Genomic DNA, 18,845 nt, shown 5'->3' with positions numbered 1-18,845 from the left:
AAATTAACGTTAGATATATTTTCGCGAATAGCCATTAGAAATTACGTAACGTAGGGGATATAAATTTAACTTCATGTTTGAGTGGGAGTTGTAGTTTCTTTTTGCCTTGACGCCAACCATGTTCATCACGTACAGCACTCCAACTCCCGCGATGCCACGGTGCTCGCCTTAGCCACCAGCAGGTGCACGCCCACGTCAAATAAACCCATCGATTGTAATCCTCATTGTACACAGCGGAATCCTCTGCGGGTCTTTTCTAATTTACTGTAAGTTTGTTCCAAATAAAGCGAAGAAATGGACAACTCTGGGAAAGAGAAGGAGGCGATTCAGCTCATGGCCGACGCTGACAAAAAAGTCAAGTCCTCTGGCTCTTTTTTGGGAGGGATGTTTGGAGGGTAAGACAGCACTGCACCAAAGAACAAACAGCTAGCCAGCGTGAACTGTCAGCAGCAAAGTTGGCGCACAGCCTGTATCTATGTAGACATATATTCAGTCAGTTATACATGTGCCAACTAGCAAGACACTGTAGAAGTTTGATTAAAGCGCAGGGAGACGAGCCGTGACATTCAGTGTCATAATATCATGTCAGTTAGCTAAGTTAGCTGATATTAAACTGTAAACAAGCCGGCAGATCACGACTCTCTGCTGGACCTCGCGCTGCCTTGGGAGCTACGCAGTTCACTGTTTTTAGTTCAGCTGAAGGGTGAAGATGTCAGTTTTATGACATGACATGTATGTCGATGACCATACCGTTATATTGTCCGAACAGTTGATTTCTTTATGGTTACATTTAATTTCAGCTCCTGGATTTATTCCTGTATTCTATAGAAGCCTGTATGTGATGGGGGAAAAAAAGATCCTGTAAGTCATTATAATTACAAACCTACTCAAAAGAATAACTCAGGATCTCAAAATAATGACAAATGTTCTCAACATAATGATTTAGAATCTAAATATAATTACCTAGTCATTATTTAGACAATGTTTCTCATAATTTTTAGATGCTGACTCATTATTCAGAGATGCTAAGCTTTCATCACATTGAAGGAAATTGGCTTCCACAACATTCAGGTCAAAAAAACACCAGTTTTTGTGGAAAACATCCTTGTCAGTGAAAGGCCAAACACATTCTCTTCTGATCTAATGTCATAATCCCTAAAGCAATACAATTATTGCTTTTAATGCAACTGTATTTATAACGGTTGGACATTAATGCTTAATTTTGTCAGTGCACACATTAACACCTGAGTTAATCCTCAAAACTCACAACCTCAGGGTCTCTTAGAGAATGAAGGATGAGGCAAACCTCCATGTTAGCAGATGCTGTGGTAAGATTGACGCTGTAAGTTTCAGGTGTCCCTCTCAACCTCTGTTTGTTTCAGATTGGCGTTTCAGGTTTTTCTTAGCTCTATATCAGGATTACGTGGAGTCTAAGCAACATATGCAATCCAGTAATGACAATGGCACCAGGCTGGAATAAAGGTCAACAAAAATGAATTACGCAGAGGTCAAACATTCTTCAAGGGGGCACCTATTGTACAAGATTTGGCTTACCTGACTGGTAACAACACAATTTATTTAAACACAGATGAAGGGTTAGCAAGTACTTTCCCTAGTATTCATTATGCCTGCATTCTTACATGAAAACAATATGATTCATGTTTCCCAAACGGCTGTCACTACACTCCTATCCAAGACTTATTATCTACCAGTGACCTTGGGGAGATTAATATGTTGTTATTTAAATCTAATAAATGCATTTTATCTTATACTTGAATGTTTTACCATGTAATAGAGACAAGATCAAGGAAGGCCGTGTTTGAATAGGCCCAAAATACAAAAAGCCAGCAGTCATTGTGACTCAGTGTTTTTTCCCAGAGCTCCATCCTAGGTGACCCCCAGATGTTACTAGTCGGCAGTTCTCTTGCATGACAACTCTTGGCAGGCTTTATACTGGTAATTCTGTGGCTGACCAAGCAGTGATGTAATCCTCTGCAATGATTGAATGGCCAGAGTATTATAACAACCACAGGGAACTCCCATGGGTCCACTTCTTGCCACTGAGGGAGGGAGATCTATAGTGCCTGTTTATAGGGATTTATACAGTATAAGCCAGTCCACCAATCTCCCTGAGAAATGCAACAGCTTGGCACGTTATCCAGTCCATCACCCTGTGGTGTCATTTAGGCATAAGTTATTACATAGCCTGAACTTCAGTCTGAGACTTTTGATTTTTTTTCTCCAGTTTAACCTCAGTTGCCATGGAGCCTGTATGAAGATTTGTACTAAATTCAGTTGTGTGCATGTGTTTCCTTTTTGTTTCCTCTCTTTGTCTAGAGGACATCACAAAGTGGAGGAAGCATGTGAGATGTACTGCAGAGCTGCCAACATGTTCAAGATGGCAAAGAACTGGAGCGGTGCGAAAAGTTATTTTCTACTTTAGATATCCAACTTATCAAGTTCAAAACACTGTAGGGTTATGAGTGTGTGTGTGTGTGTTTTTTTTAATTTGGCACTGTATCTGCAAAGCACGGCACTTGTGAAGGTGCCACAAGTAAAAAGGTGGAATTATGTGCATAAATTATAGTGTAAGTGAAATGCAAATTGTAGAGTGTGTGTGTGTGTGTGTGTGTGTGAACGTTTCTGTCCTTCTATGCTCTGTTTCAGCTGCTGGAAATGCATTTTGCAAGGCCGCACGTCTGCACATGCAGCTGCAGAACAAACATGACTGCGCCACCAGCTTCATTGATGCAGGAAACGCTTACAAGAAGTCTGACCCTAATGGTGAGGCTGCGTGGTAACTAATTAAGTTAAAACCTAATTTCAAACCATGTCTTACATTTTAGTGCCTGATTTTTTTATTTCCCTTTTTTAACTAATATTTGTACAAATGACAGTTATTGCTGTCATTTATCACATCCATGATTAAACAACTTCATCATTAAGATTGTTTCCATGAATACTGCTTGTAGTAAAGGCGACTAGCTTGAGGATTCCCACATGTAGCGGTGTGGAAATAAGGACATTCACGTGGGACATGTCCTCTAACAGGAAATGAGTCAAGTCTCCAGAGATTGAAGTTACCGTAGATATTTATACTATAGAGTATTTTTTTAGATTACCAAAACATTTGGTGTCCCCAGGCTAATTTCTTTCATTTTTTACAGCCTGGGTAGTTTACTACAATGTCTCTAGCTATGAGCCTGTAATTTATAATGAGGCAGATCTCTCTTTCTACAATCTTCCTTTCCTTGGTACTTTAATGATTCTTTAATACTAATTGGTGTGTTTAAGTTTTTGCCCTTCAATTGCATGGCATTTACTATTAGATTACACGTAGTGCTCTTCGTGCTCTCTGTGGCTTCATGTAATATTGCCCTAAATATAGATTTAGCCGTAGGTCTGGGAGGCAGTAGCTGGCTGATGTGTTTGTTTTAAGGAAAAGACGAGGCTCATGCTTGTGATTTTGTGTTGTATCACATACGTGTACATGTCATATGTAACACTGGACTGCATGCGGCATATGAGAAACGTTTTTTCACCTCATTAACACAGCATGTCGACTGACGCAGAGAGAGGTGCTGCGCAGGGTTCTGTTAGATTTGAACAAAACTAACATGATGTCTGACTTTTTCCTCCTCTTCCCTTTATGCTGCCAAAAGAGGCAATCAAGTGTTTAAATGCCGCCATCGATATATACACAGACATGGTAAGGTGAATATAGAAAGTGTCCGTCTGTGTTCTCATCCACAGCAGTGAATTTGGCCGTATCATTTTTATTTTATGCCTGAGAAGTGTTTAGTTGTGACCTCTACTTTCCTTTGACCCACAGTATTAGTTCTGGATATCACACCTTCAAGATGACTTCATATGCACTGATGTGGCAGACCGTCCCTGCCTTTCCTCCCACTTCCAGATTATACTTTTGCAGCCATATTAACATACTCTTAGCACACAAGTTTATTTATTTAACACTGACACCTTGATCATGTTGCCTACTTGTTATTCCCTTTAGCGAGGCTTATTTTCAAAAGCTAAAACCTTGTAGACACGAAGCCACGGGCTATAACTTGACCTCGGCTCTCTGCACTGAGAATGTAACACAGTACTTTCATTGACTTTGTGAGGCGTCTGTGGCTAGATCCAGTTAGTAATGATTTCTCCCCTCCTCCTCCTCCTCCTCCTCCTCCTCCAGGGAAGATTCACCATCGCAGCCAAACACCACATCAGTATTGCAGAGATCTATGAGTCTGAGCTGGTGGATATTGAAAAGGTATGACATATATAACTTAATCAGAAGTTACATAATCTCTCAATACAAGTAATTATTATTAATACTACCATTAAATTGCATATTTGTTTTGAGGAACACACAACAGTATTTTTTGCTTTTCTTTTGTAAAGGCTATTGCACATTATGAACAAGCAGCCGACTACTACAAAGGAGAAGAATCCAACAGGTACTGTTCTCACTTTTTCCATGACTAGGATCTAATTTGCTATGTTATCAGTGTTTTTTCAGATCATGATCTGACACGGTCATATTTAAGCATGAGAAGTTAAAGCAAAAAGTAATTTCAGTTTTTAGTTATTGGTGTACCCTGACCCTTACTGCAAAGGTCAAAGACTGGCCGATTCCAAAAGAAAGGTTGGGACACTGTTTAAAACGTAAATAAAACAATGTAGTAATATGCAAATCCTTTTGACATATACTCATTTGAAAACAGCAAAGACATTATAGTAATAGTTACTTTAATAGTAATTAAAGTAACTGTAAATATCTGCTTATTGTGAATTTGATCCAGCAACACATTTCAAACAAGTTAGGTCCAGAGCAGCAAAAGACGGGGAAAGTTGTGGAACGCTCCAAAAACACCTGTTTGGATCGCTTTAGGGCATTCAATTTTGAAGTTTGTCTTAGAACTTTCTAAGACAAACTGACGAGGTCCAGTTGCGAACGATTGAATGCCCTAAAGCTTACAATGACCTGGATGAATGAGAATATTCACAGGCACCTGTTTGGATCATTCCACAGGTAACCAGGTTGATTAGTAACAGGTGATAGTATCATGATTGGGTATGAAAGGAGCATCCTGGAAAGGCAAGGCAAGCAAGGATGGAGTGAGGTTCTTCACTTTGTGAACACATGCCTGTCGTAAGGGTTTTACTGACAGTGTGGAAAACTGTTGTCAGTAAACTGTTCATTTTTACTTGATTTACAGAGTCACAAGTTTGTGGGAATCTGGGTTTTGATATTTTTAAAGTAACAATTTCAACAAGCAGTGATGTCAAACAGGGCTTGTTTTGTGTTGGAGAGCTTCTCAATGTCCACGTGGCTGTTAGAGAATCAGAAGTGCTCCTGTTTTTCACATTTTGAAAGCAGGGAAAGCACAGCTGTCACTAATTCCATTACAAGTGAGCCAACACGCACAACAGCTGGGCCTTGGAACTGACGACATGGACTGCACTCGTTATTGTTACTTTAATCACACCTGTGTTTTCCCTGCTGTGACATGTCAAAATATCTGCAGTGACTAAAGGGCCTGTCTGCTGCTCTGATCGGCATGGCAACATTTACCAGGTGTTTGTATGGATTTCAGCGACCTTCTCTCTCATGGCACTGGAGAGTCTGCAGCATTTTAAAAGTAGTAAACCCTCATGTGCATTTTGAGTGTTGGGGTACACACATTTGCATTCAGTTCAAAATGAGCTCATCATAGATTTCAGTGAGTTGTGCTTTCAAGACTGCCTCAGCTACAAACGATGAATCAGGAGTTGTCCTGTAAACTGTAGGTGTCACAGAAGACACGCTGACATGTCACAGACGGAAAAGCACAGGTGCAAATAATAAAGTTCATGATGGCAGCTTTAAATTTCCAGTGGCTGCCACAGTTACAGGGTCCTTGGTATTGTGTGTGCCGGTAGCTGTCACACTGTCATGACTTACTGGGACTCATAAACAGAACGGAGCCATTGTTGATTTTATTGGTTCCACCTGTGGCTCTTCTACTATGACAAAGCGTCAGCCATGAAAAAGGACAACGCTCAGAACTCTTCTCTACTCTGGAGTCACATGTTATCGACCTGCACAGATCAATCGACATCATATACTTGAAGTATGCTGCTCTTATAGTTTGTGTTATATTAACTGTGCTGTGTACTTTGTGCAATTTTCCTTAGTTCTGCCAACAAGTGTCTGCTGAAGGTGGGCGCTTACTGTGCTCAGCTGGAGCAGTACCAGAAGGCCATTGAGATCTACGAGCAGGTGTGTACTACATGTATTTGTGCGTCATGCTTTCTCGGGCAACACTGACTTTGCGGTGACATTTCTGATGCATTTTGTATTATTTGGATGTATCTAGGTCGGAGCCAACACGATGGACAACCCATTGCTGAAATACAGCGCCAAAGAGTACTTCTTCAAGGCCTCCCTCTGTCATTTCATCGTCGACGAGCTCAACGCTAAGGCGAGTTTATACCTCTGTGGTTCAGTCCCAGGATTTGGGACAGGCAGTGTTGGTGGAATTTTAACACAAAGTCTCTCCACAGATTGCAGTTGAAAAATATGAGGAGATGTTCCCGGCTTTCTCAGACTCTCGAGAATGCAAACTGTTGAAGGTAACTCGATGTTGACTCTCAGGAATCTGATGGCTTACTTCTCTCCTTTTAATCTATTCAGTTTCTATGAGTAACCTACATATTTTTTTTTGTCTTAACAGAAACTTCTTGAGGCTCATGAGGAACAGAACAGTGAGGCTTTCACAGAGGCAGTAAGTCTTGTATACCCTCAAGTTCTCAAGTTTTAAAACAAAGCTTTTAGTGAGCACAGGAGTCCCAGCGCTCCAGATCTTGTACTTTTGTTGGATCCCTCGTGTGTTCAAGGAAATTGAAAGCTGGATCTCAGGTATCCACTCAGTCTCCCAGGACTGTGTGTTTATGTGGCACTGGTACAGACTGATGGAGTGCATCACTGTAACCATATATAGCTGAGCTCCTAAAAGATTTTCCAAAGTTAACTCAAAGTCAGAGAGGAGGGAAGAGTCCTCATCTGTCTGTACGTTATGCACGGTGCGATTTTCATGTCAGAGGTTTGGAGAAATACATCACAGCATTAACTGCTGTCCCGGTGGAAGAAATTGAATTTAACTGAACTGTATTATGTGTAATTTCATCTGGAAATAACCAATAATGTGTAACAAATTAAGCAAAGTGAGCAGAACCTTCCAACTGTAATCCTAATTTGGGGGGGAAAAAACAATTTATCTCCGTGTCTCCTGGCGGCCTGCAGGTAAAAGAGTTCGACTCCATCTCACGTCTGGACCAGTGGCACACAACCCTCCTGCTGCGCATCAAAAAGACCATCCAGGGGGATGAAGGGGATCTGAAATGAAAGAAACCCGGGAATGCAGCACGGAGGGACAGATCCATCACGCATGCTCTCACACACACGCAGACACACACTCTGTCAGTCACCTCACTGTGTATAGCATCTGGAGATGAGTGTCTGCTGATGATTTTGAATATTCCACCGCTCACTGCTACACTGTCAGACTATCTTTGCTTTCCTTACGAGCATATCTGAATCTAGTCAGAATGTAGATCCTCTCGCCCTCACCTCTGTCTAGAGGATTGCTGCATACCTTTTCTGCTGAAATCCGTCCTGGGGGATTTCAGAGCGGTATATTGTATTGAAACTGATGTTAGTATTGACAACAAGCACTGCATGTTTTGTACAATTATTGTTTCCTAGTCAGATGCAGCTTGTTTTTTGTTTTTTTTTAAATCTAGTTTAATATATATTAAAACAGATTATTTAATTGTTTCAGTTTGTTGTACATAAGATTATCAAGGTGTGTATGGATTTCAAGAATGTACCATTATCTTAATTTTAATTTTTTATCTGCTGGACCAGGAGAGAAGGGATTAAATCAATGTTGTGATTGTTCTTAAAATTAAAGTCATTACAGTCACAAAAAACGGTAACTTTGTTTCCATCGTATCACCGCCGGGGAGAGACTCTTCTTGAAGAAGGGCAATGATATGCACCAAGTGTAGACTGTTAAACATTTGTATCTAGTCACAACCATACACATTATTTTAGGATTATTTATTCTTACTTTAGGATTTGTTGATGTAATAATACTTTGAATGTTTGAATCTGTAAGCTGTGATTTATAGTTTGCCTGTGGAAAATGTATTTTTGATTCAAAAGCACTGACCTGGAAACCCGCGCTCCTTATTTCCAGGGACGTATTCTTGGGGGTAACGAGCATCATTAGTCACTCATCTCTTGCTGTGTCGTGATGTGAATTTATCATTGAAGGTTTACTTCTGCAGTGCACCTTCCAAATGGCCAGTCGCTAAGCATGTCTTTTGTATAGTGTGTTGTGTTACATTCACTAGTGTGAGCCAGACCAAAGTTTTTACTGAAGGGTCAGTCGCCCTGCGTATCCAGCTTCTTCCAGGTGGAATGATGATGGACCTTGGATATGATCTGTATGCTTGTGCGAATGGACAATAATAAAGATATGATATCCTAGTGTCCTGCCTTTGCTTTAATCTGTGTTGCTGTGTTTTGTCACAGGGAGGCACTGTAGGCGTCTTGGTGGTGGAGCCTCTGTACTGGCAGGACAAAAAGTAAACATGAACATGACATGAGGAGAGAATAATAAATAATGGTTTACAAGATGAGAACTACAAAGTGAATAATATATGGATAAAGATGACCTTCAATTACCAAAGTAGCAGCTCAGGTGATGGGAGTAACAGAGGGAACAATAAAAGGTTAGGAAGATGGACAAATATTCTTTCAATTATTGAATCATGGATATTATATTTGTTTACAATCCAGAAACTCATATTTACTTGTCTCATCCATCTCCTATTTTAACATATTTGGGGTCTTAATGACCAAGAGGTACGAAGAGTTTTGGAAGTGGTCCAGTAGATCACCTTTCACTCCCCGGCTTTCACTCAGCTTCCCTGTTCTGCAAGATAAAATTACTGTTTTTGTGAAATGAGTCTGGTGGCCTTGGACAGAGCAATATAACAGCTATTTCTGATTAAACAAAAATTATCTTTTTCTTTAATAAAACTCTGACTGGCATCCTTTTCATAATGCTGACACTTAGAATAAAAATCTGAGGCTGCCAGTGGCAATGACGTGTTTTTAGTGGACGTACTTTGATGGATGTATTTGCCCCCAAGAATTAAGTTTGCAAGAAGTGCTCCTGTAGAAGAGCCTGTAGAGAGCTCTCTGGTGGTTCTGGTAGTTGTTCTTTGCAGCTTTTTGTCTTCTCTCTTTCTACACAAGAGATAATAAATACAATTTGCATGACTTACCTGTCTTAACTGTAGCACAGCGTCCAGTAGAAGCTGTGTTTCCAGCAGGTAGCAGCTTTTCCACCTGCAGCATACACAATAACTATTATTCTTTATTTGGCATGTTACATGTCTTACATTTATTATTCCAGGAGTGGAAAGAAAGAAGGCAAGCTGAACTATTAATCAATTTGTTGTTACTCCATTTAAATATATCAAAGCTAATATTTTGTGAGTTATATTTATTAGACAACTAAATACAATGAATTAATATAATCAAATTCATATATTGCTTATTGATCTGCTACATTCCTCTGTGTGTCATTCTTGCTGCTGCTGTAGATCTGCTGGCCTGTCAGACTGGAACCTGATACTAAAACGTGATCATTTGATTGGTGGAGCTTGCTGGGGTGGTAAATAATAATAAAAAAAATAATCCATCAGTTTAATCAGTCATCTGTCACAGTCACTCAGCTCCAGCTTTAGAGTCACACATGCCACTACTGATGGATTGAATGTAATCAGCCTGCCCGCCTAGCAACCGTCCAATCAACAGTGTTTTGATGGTAGCTGATTCCAATTTTGTGATTCACTCCCATTAATAAAACAAATGTACGTTTTCTTGTCACTAGAGACCCATTTGATAAGAAGCCACAATGATTTTTCACAGAGTTAAAAATTCCAAACGGTTATTTTTCCTCACATTTAGAAAGACTATAAGTTTAGTCATCGGAGGCGGCCATATAAATCCTTAAGGACTTTATGTAGGTTCCTGCCGAACATGACAGTTTGAAGCACAGCTGCTGTTATGAGGAAATACTTCCAAAGAGAAACAAGGGCCAGAACCGTGACGGATTTAAGCTACTTCATTTCCATTCAGGCCAACGTAAATCATCAGCGGAGTTGCAAAAAGCATGCTGCCATTCCAAAGGTGTACGAAAGCTACTCTGGGATTCACTGGAGTGCTGTTCTGCAGCTGCCAAGGACTTCTGACAAGGTTCCCAGACCATCCTACGGAATATCAAAGTTGTAACAGGAACAGATGTCTAATATTAATTTCAGTGGTAAAATGTGCTGAACCTGAAGTGATGTTTTAATTATATGTAATGAATCAACCACCACCTTCGTTATATTTGTATTCAATAAGAGTTATGCTGCAACTCAGGCTATATATTAAATAGATGCACACTGTTTTTTTTAATTATTTAATTATGCCTTAATTATGCCTTAGTTATAGCTCTGAAACATGTGACTAGAGCACAGCAGGTTGTCATGATCTTTAATGAATACCTTGATATTCAAAAAGCATGACAAACACAGAACATCACATCCATACTGTTAATGAAACACTGCGTTTAAGATCATAATAATGATGAAACACCACACCGTCAAAAAAAACATTCCGACACTGCCAACGCCAAAATAAAATAACATTGACATTGGTTTCGTTTTAATTCCCCACACCCACATAAAAGTTTCTACACAGCATCTTGTGATAGGGCCCCTTTAGGTTCAGCTAGTGGGTTATCTGCTGTCCTCTGCTGTCCAGCAGCAGCTACAGAAACCTGATCACCAACAATCACAGTCTGAATATCAGGCCGCAAAAGATCCGCCTCTGAGGTGGCCTTAGTTTCTGAAAGTGGAGCCAGAATGGTCTGTGAAGCAGCAGCTTCCAGGACCGATGACGTTGAAACAACGGGGATCTCGGAGACTGACGCCAACGTGCAGTCAGAGACAGGAACTGAGAGAGTGGGAACAGACAGAGAGATGGTGGAAGCTTCGGAGGACAAGGGGATAGGGTTAGCCATGGACACCGGTATAGAGAACGGGACAGGGATGGCAGATCCCTCTAAGGAAATGACACTGGCCCCTGTGCCATCAGTGGTTACAATGGGCTGGATCTGGGTCCCAGGTGGCACCTCGGTGTGGATCACAGTGATCCCACCGAGGGCGCCGTGGCTGACCAGAGCGATGGCCCCATGAGCGGCCCAATCAGAGGGGAGGGTGACTGACTCAGCCGGCACCACGATGGAGTCAGTGTGGGTTTTACCAGGACCACCAGCAGTATCAGCACCAGCAGCAGCACCAGCACCTCCACTTTTTCTAGCGGTGCTCTTTTTCTCTCCTGTTTTCTCTGTCTTTCCCTTAGTGTTGGTTTTGGGTTTCTTGTCCTCCACGTTTCCTTCCAGCACCACAAGGTAGGTTTTCCAAGGAGCATCTGAGTCGTGAATCTGAACGTTAGAAGAGCTCATGTTATTTTCACAGCAGTCTGGCGGGTCAGAGTACTTTAAACACAACTTATCATGCGATAAATATGCACTGGTAGTTATTTCACAACAGCCTAATGATAGTACATAAGATAAGGACTGCTCACCATAGTGTGCCTGCGGAGGGTGGACTTGTCTGTAAAGGTGCGTCTACAAAGACCGCACATGTAGGGTTTCTCTCCTGTGTGGATCCGCTGGTGCCTCTGAAGGGCGTTGAGCTGGGTGAACTGCTTGTCACAGTCTTTACAGCTGTACGGACGCTCACCTGACAATCAACAGGAAGGCAACAATAGTGAGGGTACAATAAAGTACAACAGTACGGAAGAAAACTGTGCCTCCAAATAAACAACAGCATATATGGCAGTGATTTTTACAGCTACCTGTGTGTATTTTTAAATGCTGGTGGAGGGAATTCCTCTGGGCGAAGCCTCGACCACACTTCTCGCACTTGTACGGCCTGGACCCCGTGTGGATGTTTGAGTGGTGTCTCAGGTATTCTTTGGATGCAAAGCTTTTCCCGCAGGCCTCACACATGAAGGGCTTCTCTCCTAACAGGAAAAAAAACTGGTATGTGTAGATAGCCTCGTCTTCACTGGGTGCAGATGGGATTAATAACTACAGATGAGGATGCAGAAATCTTCAACATTTTTTAAATTAAATCACTCTTACCTGTATGTGATCGCTTATGATAGGTCAGCATGTGCTTCTGAGTGAACCGAGCGTCACACTCATCACACGGAAACGGCTTCTCTCCTGTGTGAGTCCTACACATAGTAAAACAGCCAAGTTAGGTCTATTTTATACCAAAACGTACGCCAAAACCTGTCGCCTTTCAATCACAGTCCTGCCTGACTTCAGCATCTACACAACTCCAACTAAGAATCATTTTGCCGGCCACCATTCGGCCCCGTACCTGCGGTGCATCTTGAGGGCGGAGTTCTGGGTAAATCTGGCCCCGCAGTCGGTGCACTCAAAAGGCTTCACACCTGTGTGCGTCCTCTTATGCAACAGCAGGGCAGTTCTGGAGCTGAGTGACTTCCCGCACTCAGAGCAGACATGTCGCAGGTTGTTGCGTTCATGCACCTGAGAAGCAACAGAGTTTTAAGACAGAAATGATCAAATCAGGAAAAAACATGCATGCTTATGTATTATGTTGCATATGCTTTATCACAGCGCTAATACTGTACGTGATTTTTAGGAGGAATAGTGTGGAATCCCATTAATCCTCACCTGTCTTTGATGGCGGACAACATCCTTCTTACGCTTGAAGGTCTTTGCACAGGAGCTGCAGGAAAAAAGCCTCTCAGTACTGTGAACATGCTTCTCATGGATCTTCAGGTTGCTGCGGTTAGCGAAGGTCTGCAGGCAGGTCTCACAGCGATAGACGACGTCTGCCTTCACTCCGTGGTACGTGCTGGCCGAGAGAGCGGGAACAGGTTGCAGCAATATCAGAAAACAAATGATCTCAGCTATCACGCACTGATGTCTCACATAGCTCCAGCTTCAGAGGCAAACTTGCCTTTAACTTGCAGTTAGAAAATTACCAACTTCTTTGTGTTTGGACACAAAGGGTCAAGATTTTAACGGTATAATAACCGTCTCAGAAAATAATCACAGTTTCACGATATCTCATATTATGCAATTATTACAATGACCCTTAAATTAAAGAGATTAAGGGTTTTTTGGTTGAACAAATGCTTTATTACAATCTCACAACACCATCACCTCTGGTATCAATCAATAAATTAAACCCAGGAGCAAGTGTGTCCTACCTGATGTGCTTCAAGTAGCTTTTTTCATAGTGGAAGGTCCGCTGGCACTTATTACACTGGAACTGGGCCTTAGATGTTCTTTTAAATGTCTCTTTGGACCATCCCTCTTCTTCTTCTTCTTCTTCTTCTTCCCCCTCCTCCTCCTCCTCATCCTCCTCCCCCAGAGACAACAACAAGTTGTCTTCATGATCAATAACGTGCTCATCCTCCTCGCATTCCCAATCATCCGCATCATCGGCTGCCATTCCCACTGATGACTCGTCTGCTTTCTCAGCACGACTCTCGGCTTCAGTCCTGCGGTCATACACCTCTGTGTCTTCATTGCTTTGGTTTTCATTGTTAAAATCCTCTCGTTTGCTATACAAACGTCTCTGAAGGACTTCCCGGCCAGCTAAAGTCAGTTTTAGATTTCTTCCTTGTCTTTTTTGATCCGTCACCGTGCTCTTCGTCTTACATCTTTTCGAAACGTCTTTGTCAGAGCTCTGCGGAGAGGGCCGCCGCTTAACAACTACGCTTTTCGCCTGCTTCTTCCCTTTGGTCCCTTTTTCTTTCTTGGCACCACGCACGTCATCTTTTTCAGCAACCTCTGATGCAGGCACTTCCTTTGCTGGATTCTGTAGGATTCCAGCGCTCATGGCCTCACCGCAAACATCTGCCAGATCCACACAGTCCAAAAACTGTGCGGCCGCTTGAACATCACCAATCTTGTCTCTGGCGACTTCAACTTTACCGGTGTACACGAATTCCAAATACTTGGAGAAGTCGTTGAAGTGCATGTTCGAGAGTGATAATTTGTCTCGGGCAGCATCCTGAGAGAGGAGGATCCTCTTGAAGTAGCCGCTGGATGCTGCCAGCATCACCTGGTGGGCCTGGAACTCCTGCACGTCTCCCTGGTAGTCTACCTGCACTGTGACATCACTGAGCTGCCCCTGCAGCCTCAGATGGTGCAGAGAGGCCAGGATGTTTTCATGGTGGGACCTAGAGGTGAGCTGGATCACTTGGACCCCCATGATTCATTTGTGCTGCTGAGAATAACATGAAGGAGTGATGACTTGCAATACTTGGCCTAGCTGTGTTTCATTGAATCTGTTCACACACACAGACATGGTGCTACAATGAGACTGTGTTCTGGAGAAGCTCCAGTTTGTGGCTCTTACTATGTCTTATCATTACAGGGGCTACTTTTAGTGCAGCGGCATTAAAGATTATATCTGCCGGGAAGTGAGCTGCCTTATTCTAAGGCAAGAGGCAGCCACCGTTAAGCTAAATGCTTGACGAGTTTAACTAACTAACATTAACTAACCTTTCTGACACAAGGTGCACCTCAAAAAACCTCAAATCCCAGCATATAAACCCCCACCGCCATGACAAAAGGCTGACAAAGGTTATATGTTTGTGTTTGTCTTGGTTTTGTTCACTGCTAACAGTAGCATCGCAGAAACAATGGTAGACAAGCTAGGTTAGCTAACACCAACTGTCAACACGAGACAAACTGCTTGGATATGCGACCACAGACGTTCAACCTACAGCGCAGAGTATGAGTGTACGTTACGTACGGCAGCCAGCTAACAACACACATCAACACGAAGCAAGTTTTCTTACCGTAAGGTCGGTAAAATGGCAGCCCTTCACAAATCCACAGCGGAAGGTATTTCGTGGAGAAATCGCTCCCGAAAACGGTACTTGCCTTTTTACTTACCAACATCCGGTGCCGAGATGGCTGATTTGGGATCAGTGCTGCGCTTATGGTCGCGTTTAAACTCTGGATTTGCCGAGCTCATCGGCTGCTCCTGGATCGTTTTAGCAGGTTTGTTTACAATAAGCGTAGAATGTTATTACATAGAGAGAAGCGCCTCTGACATTTGATTTAACCTCCCATTTGACTGTTTAGTGGCATTACTGTCAAGCTAATTTAGCTAGCTAACAATTTATATATTCATTAGCTTTGCCTTACTTATCTCCAAAATAATATGCTATCTATTGCATTATAATTTTATAGTAACTGTTTAGCAATAATGTGTCGGGCTTGTAACGCTAATGTCTGCTTTAAGTAAGATTTTATTTTAAGTGAACCTCTGCTTTACTTCCTTTCTAATCGGCAAGCTTAGGGCTAAACGTTTGTTAAGACATTACTGCCTCTTACCCGCATGGGGGCGCTATTATACAGAGAGACACGACATGATATAAACTGCGAGTGTTGCATTAAAAAGCAGTTTAGCCTGTATCTTTAACAGTCAGATTTGCATTTTATTCAGCATTATCAGTTTCCACACAGACTACTCTCATTTTAGCAGATAGTTTCTCTGGGCAGACCAACTTATTAGGCATTTAACCAGCAGCTTAAAGAATAGTTGTGTAGGATGTAATGGATGTAATAGTAAAGGTCTGGTGTAGTTGTTAGAATGGTTCCAAAAATAACACAGAGTGTGCCAGCATGCTGAAGGATTTAAGCTAATTCATTTACATTCAGACCAGCATAAATCATCAAGGGGGTTGCAAAAAGCACGCTGTCATTCCAAAGGTGTATGGAAAGCTACTTGAGGATTCACAGGGGTGCTGTTCTGCAGCTGCCAAAGGTTATTTTTTCCCTTCCAGAGGAAATCCATACACCTTACATTTGTCTTAATGAATTCTGCAAGCTAGCAATCTGCTCTGTTCCGGTGACTCATGCTGCTCTGTGGACCAAAGCTGTGCAGACTTTCAGCTCTGACCTGGAACACTGTGTTCGTCTGGCTTTTATTACATTACTGCTCTGCCATACGCACACTATACAATAGTTTATAGAATACACTTTTCATACCACCGCTCCATCCTGATGCTTCTATATATTAAGGCCACACCTCATCTGCAGATTTAAATGATCTGTAACTGTACGCTCATGGGAATCAAAAGCATTTGCATACATATTAATATGGTGTAAAGTATTACCATGAAAATAAGCGTAGAGTTTAATGGAATACTGAATTATTATGTGCAAATTAATGAGACAAGTCTTACAAATTAATTTTCAGCATATTGCCATTAGTACAACTTGTGACATGACTGTGAAAAAGGAGACTGTTGTACTTCGGGCACAGTAGTACAAAAGTTTTTCTTTCATTTGACTTGAAAGAAGGACTTTGCAGCATGCTTTAATGTGACATATGTAAAAAGTTCAGCAGTTTCAGGTTCCAGGTAATGTGAGTGGTAAATATTAAGCCCAAGTTGTGGCTTGTGATGTTGTCACAGGATGCTTTGTCAGAGTGAAGATATGGCAGAAAAACAGACTTGAGGTTTCTCTCATGTCATCACTGGTTGTGTAATCAAGGAGATGAGCATATTCGGCATCGCCAAAATAACAAAAGGTCAAGCAGTCATTTCAGAAAGAAACATGCCATTTTCATCTACTTGCAGCAGTGACACTGGTTGACTTTTCAAATGACTCCAGGGCATATTGTGTTATTCAAAGGTGGCACAGAAGAGCTGGGGGAGAGAGAGTGTGGATGTCATGGAAGTGCAGTCAAAGGGTTCAGATGTTGCCAGGCCTGCTGTATAGCCAGCTGTATTGCCAAGCCGTCCAGCAACATATTAAATTCCCACACATACATCATCAGGTTGTCAGCGAAGAAGACGAGGTGTAAATGCTCGCTGAAAGGCGACAGGCTCAGCAAACAAAACACTCTGCCGACGTTGGGTCGTGTTTGCTGTGCTATGGTAGACTCCTCCACACGACCGAAAATATCCACGCTGACGTTCCGCGGCGCACAAACAACACGACAAAATGTGCACTGTGCAAAAAAAGTAAAACTCGAAGCCAAGGCTGATTTTACTGTGAGGCTACGGAGCACAAGCTCTGTGCGAAAACACAGTAGGCTTCATGAGTTTGGTGGCGATGGTTGTGTCCGGGCTCTGCTTGTGTGCCAGAGTCCCGCAAACACTTTAATTTGGATGCAGTGAGGGTAAGTCAGTCAGTCAGTGTCCTTGCAGGACCTCTCCACAGCTCCTCAACAGGGCTGACTCACAGTCCCAGCAGATGAACTGAACCAGTGATGGTAAACACCAGAACATTACATGGAAGTGCGGACAGTGGTGGTCCAAGAATAACCGCAGCATTCTCTTTGTGCGTGCCCATATAACCACACAGCTGATGCCAGACCAATCAAAAGGCAGTCCAACTCAGTAATCTGTGGTGTCTTTCCCTTCCCCTCCTGTCAGTGAACCCGGTTAACAGAAAACATGTTTAACAAATTTATTTTTTCGTGCTCTTAGACTTGTATTTCAACAGGCATCAATACTTTTTTTTAATCAATGGCATGTTTCTGCTTCGACGCTGAGATGCACTTCCTTGATTCTATGCAGATGTGGAGAGTTGGTTTTAGTTGTTTTAGTGAATGGACACGAGTCCCCACCCGTATTTTTGTAAGGAGGAAATTGGGCAGGAGTCAAACATTGTACATATTTGTGCAGTCATGTCAATGCCAAGGCCGCTTTGCCAGGATACACACAGCAGTCCAGACCTGTCTGTGGTAGCCTCCCATCACACTTCAACCGAACGTCGCTCCCCTTTGCCCTTCTCTTTTCCCTTCGCGCTGGCTGGACGCCACGCCACATTCAGCCTGTCCAGAACATCGCTGGAACCCCCAAAACCTCAGTGTAACATCAGGACATAAGAAACCAATGATTCACAAAAATTGCAGAAGGCTCTTGGTACCATAATGTGGAAATGTGCTTCTTCTTGGCTAAGACTGATGAGGAATTAGAGTGTTTTCAGAAGGACACAGCTGCATGCATGGCCAAGTGTGATCACAAGCAGACAAGAAAGCTTAAAATGTTTTAGCAGCGTGGCTCAAACAATGGCACTGTCTGTCTGTCTGTCTGTCCACCACTTTGGCTGTTATGATCAAATATACTAGGATATGAATAACCAAGTTTTTCAAGTTCCACGTAAATGCCACATCCAGAGTATGATCAAAGACAGGATAAGACTGAAAACCAGGATATTGTGCGCATGTGAACGCACTCACCGCCTCACAGAGCAGCCGGCACGGCCGCGGACTCCTCGACTTGTTTTGAACTTCTTCCACTGCAGTGTATTGTAACAAACAGCCTCACCTACGTGAAATAAGCGCCGAAATAACCTGTGAATGGTTTCTGTCCTCTCCCACTCACATAGGCTCCATTTCGCCAAACAGAGATGTTTTTCTTCTTCTTGGTGCAGAAAATACTTTCCTTTCATTGATGAAAAGATATACTGCATTCAGAGATGAAATTACTTTCCAAATGGCCTCTGACTCATCTCTATTCCCAGTGCTCTCTCACACTCACCCTCCCTCCCTCACCCCTTCTCCACCTTCATTCGTCCTTGTGCATGCTCTATCTATTGTAACTGTATACAGCACTTAGCACTTCAGACGGCAGACAAACCAGCTCAAGGACAACCACCCACTCTTGCCATGCTCATAAATAGACTATTTGTCCAGGCTTACCAATCACCTTACCCACTGAG

General features: G+C 42.4%; 2 protein-coding genes across 4 annotated transcripts; one reads left to right on the top strand and one right to left on the bottom strand.

Annotated features, from left to right (window-relative positions):
* Positions 1 to 219: 219 nt before the first annotated feature.
* Positions 220 to 8,520, top strand: napbb (N-ethylmaleimide-sensitive factor attachment protein, beta b). Of its 2 annotated transcripts, XM_041958268.1 has the most exons (11): positions 220 to 395; positions 2,338 to 2,417; positions 2,668 to 2,784; positions 3,663 to 3,709; positions 4,196 to 4,273; positions 4,405 to 4,460; positions 6,181 to 6,265; positions 6,363 to 6,467; positions 6,550 to 6,618; positions 6,720 to 6,770; positions 7,289 to 8,520. In XM_041958268.1, the coding sequence occupies exons 1-11, from the start codon at positions 295 to 297 to the stop codon at positions 7,388 to 7,390; spliced, it is 891 nt and encodes a 296-aa protein (XP_041814202.1). In that variant the 5' UTR covers positions 220 to 294; the 3' UTR covers positions 7,391 to 8,520. The 2 variants fall into 2 exon arrangements, with proteins under 2 accessions (XP_041814202.1, XP_041814203.1); XM_041958269.1 differs by lacking the exon at positions 3,663 to 3,709 and having other exon boundaries at positions 344 to 395.
* Positions 8,521 to 10,583: 2,063 nt separating this feature from the next.
* gzf1 (GDNF-inducible zinc finger protein 1) lies at positions 10,584 to 18,580 on the bottom strand. Of its 2 annotated transcripts, none has more exons than XM_041959320.1 (8): positions 14,963 to 18,580; positions 13,361 to 14,385; positions 12,819 to 13,002; positions 12,502 to 12,671; positions 12,258 to 12,352; positions 11,969 to 12,136; positions 11,696 to 11,853; positions 10,584 to 11,552 (listed from the first exon to the last, which is right to left on the bottom strand). In XM_041959320.1, the coding sequence occupies exons 2-8, from the start codon at positions 14,368 to 14,370 to the stop codon at positions 10,800 to 10,802; spliced, it is 2,538 nt and encodes an 845-aa protein (XP_041815254.1). In that variant the 5' UTR covers positions 14,371 to 14,385; positions 14,963 to 18,580; the 3' UTR covers positions 10,584 to 10,799. The 2 variants fall into 2 exon arrangements, with proteins under 2 accessions (XP_041815254.1, XP_041815255.1); XM_041959321.1 differs by having other exon boundaries at positions 13,361 to 14,382.
* Positions 18,581 to 18,845: the final 265 nt, after the last annotated feature.

Source organism: Chelmon rostratus, chromosome 18, assembly GCF_017976325.1.
Source record: "Chelmon rostratus isolate fCheRos1 chromosome 18, fCheRos1.pri, whole genome shotgun sequence".
NCBI lineage: Eukaryota > Metazoa > Chordata > Actinopteri > Chaetodontiformes > Chaetodontidae > Chelmon > Chelmon rostratus.
The sequence above is the reverse complement of the archived record's forward strand: the minus strand, read 5'-3'. Positions and strand labels throughout refer to the sequence as shown.

What these genes read in the sequence shown, in the direction of transcription:
- napbb (XM_041958268.1), top strand. Translation starts at nt 295, where the DNA reads ATGGACAACTCTGGGAAAGAGAAGGAGGCGATTCAGCTCATGGCCGAC. An exon ending in GATGGCAAAGAACTGGAGCG is followed by an intron (nt 2,418 to 2,667) that starts GTGCGAAAAGTT and finishes GCTCTGTTTCAG; the next exon opens with CTGCTGGAAATGCATTTTGC. An exon ending in TCGATATATACACAGACATG is followed by an intron (nt 3,710 to 4,195) that starts GTAAGGTGAATA and finishes CTCCTCCTCCAG; the next exon opens with GGAAGATTCACCATCGCAGC.
- gzf1 (XM_041959320.1), bottom strand. Translation starts at nt 14,370, where the DNA reads ATGGGGGTCCAAGTGATCCAGCTCACCTCTAGGTCCCACCATGAAAAC. An exon ending in TTGTCCGCCATCAAAGACAG is followed by an intron (nt 12,672 to 12,818) that starts GTGAGGATTAAT and finishes GTTGCTTCTCAG; the next exon opens with GTGCATGAACGCAACAACCT. An exon ending in GCCCTCAAGATGCACCGCAG is followed by an intron (nt 12,353 to 12,501) that starts GTACGGGGCCGA and finishes TACTATGTGTAG; the next exon opens with GACTCACACAGGAGAGAAGC.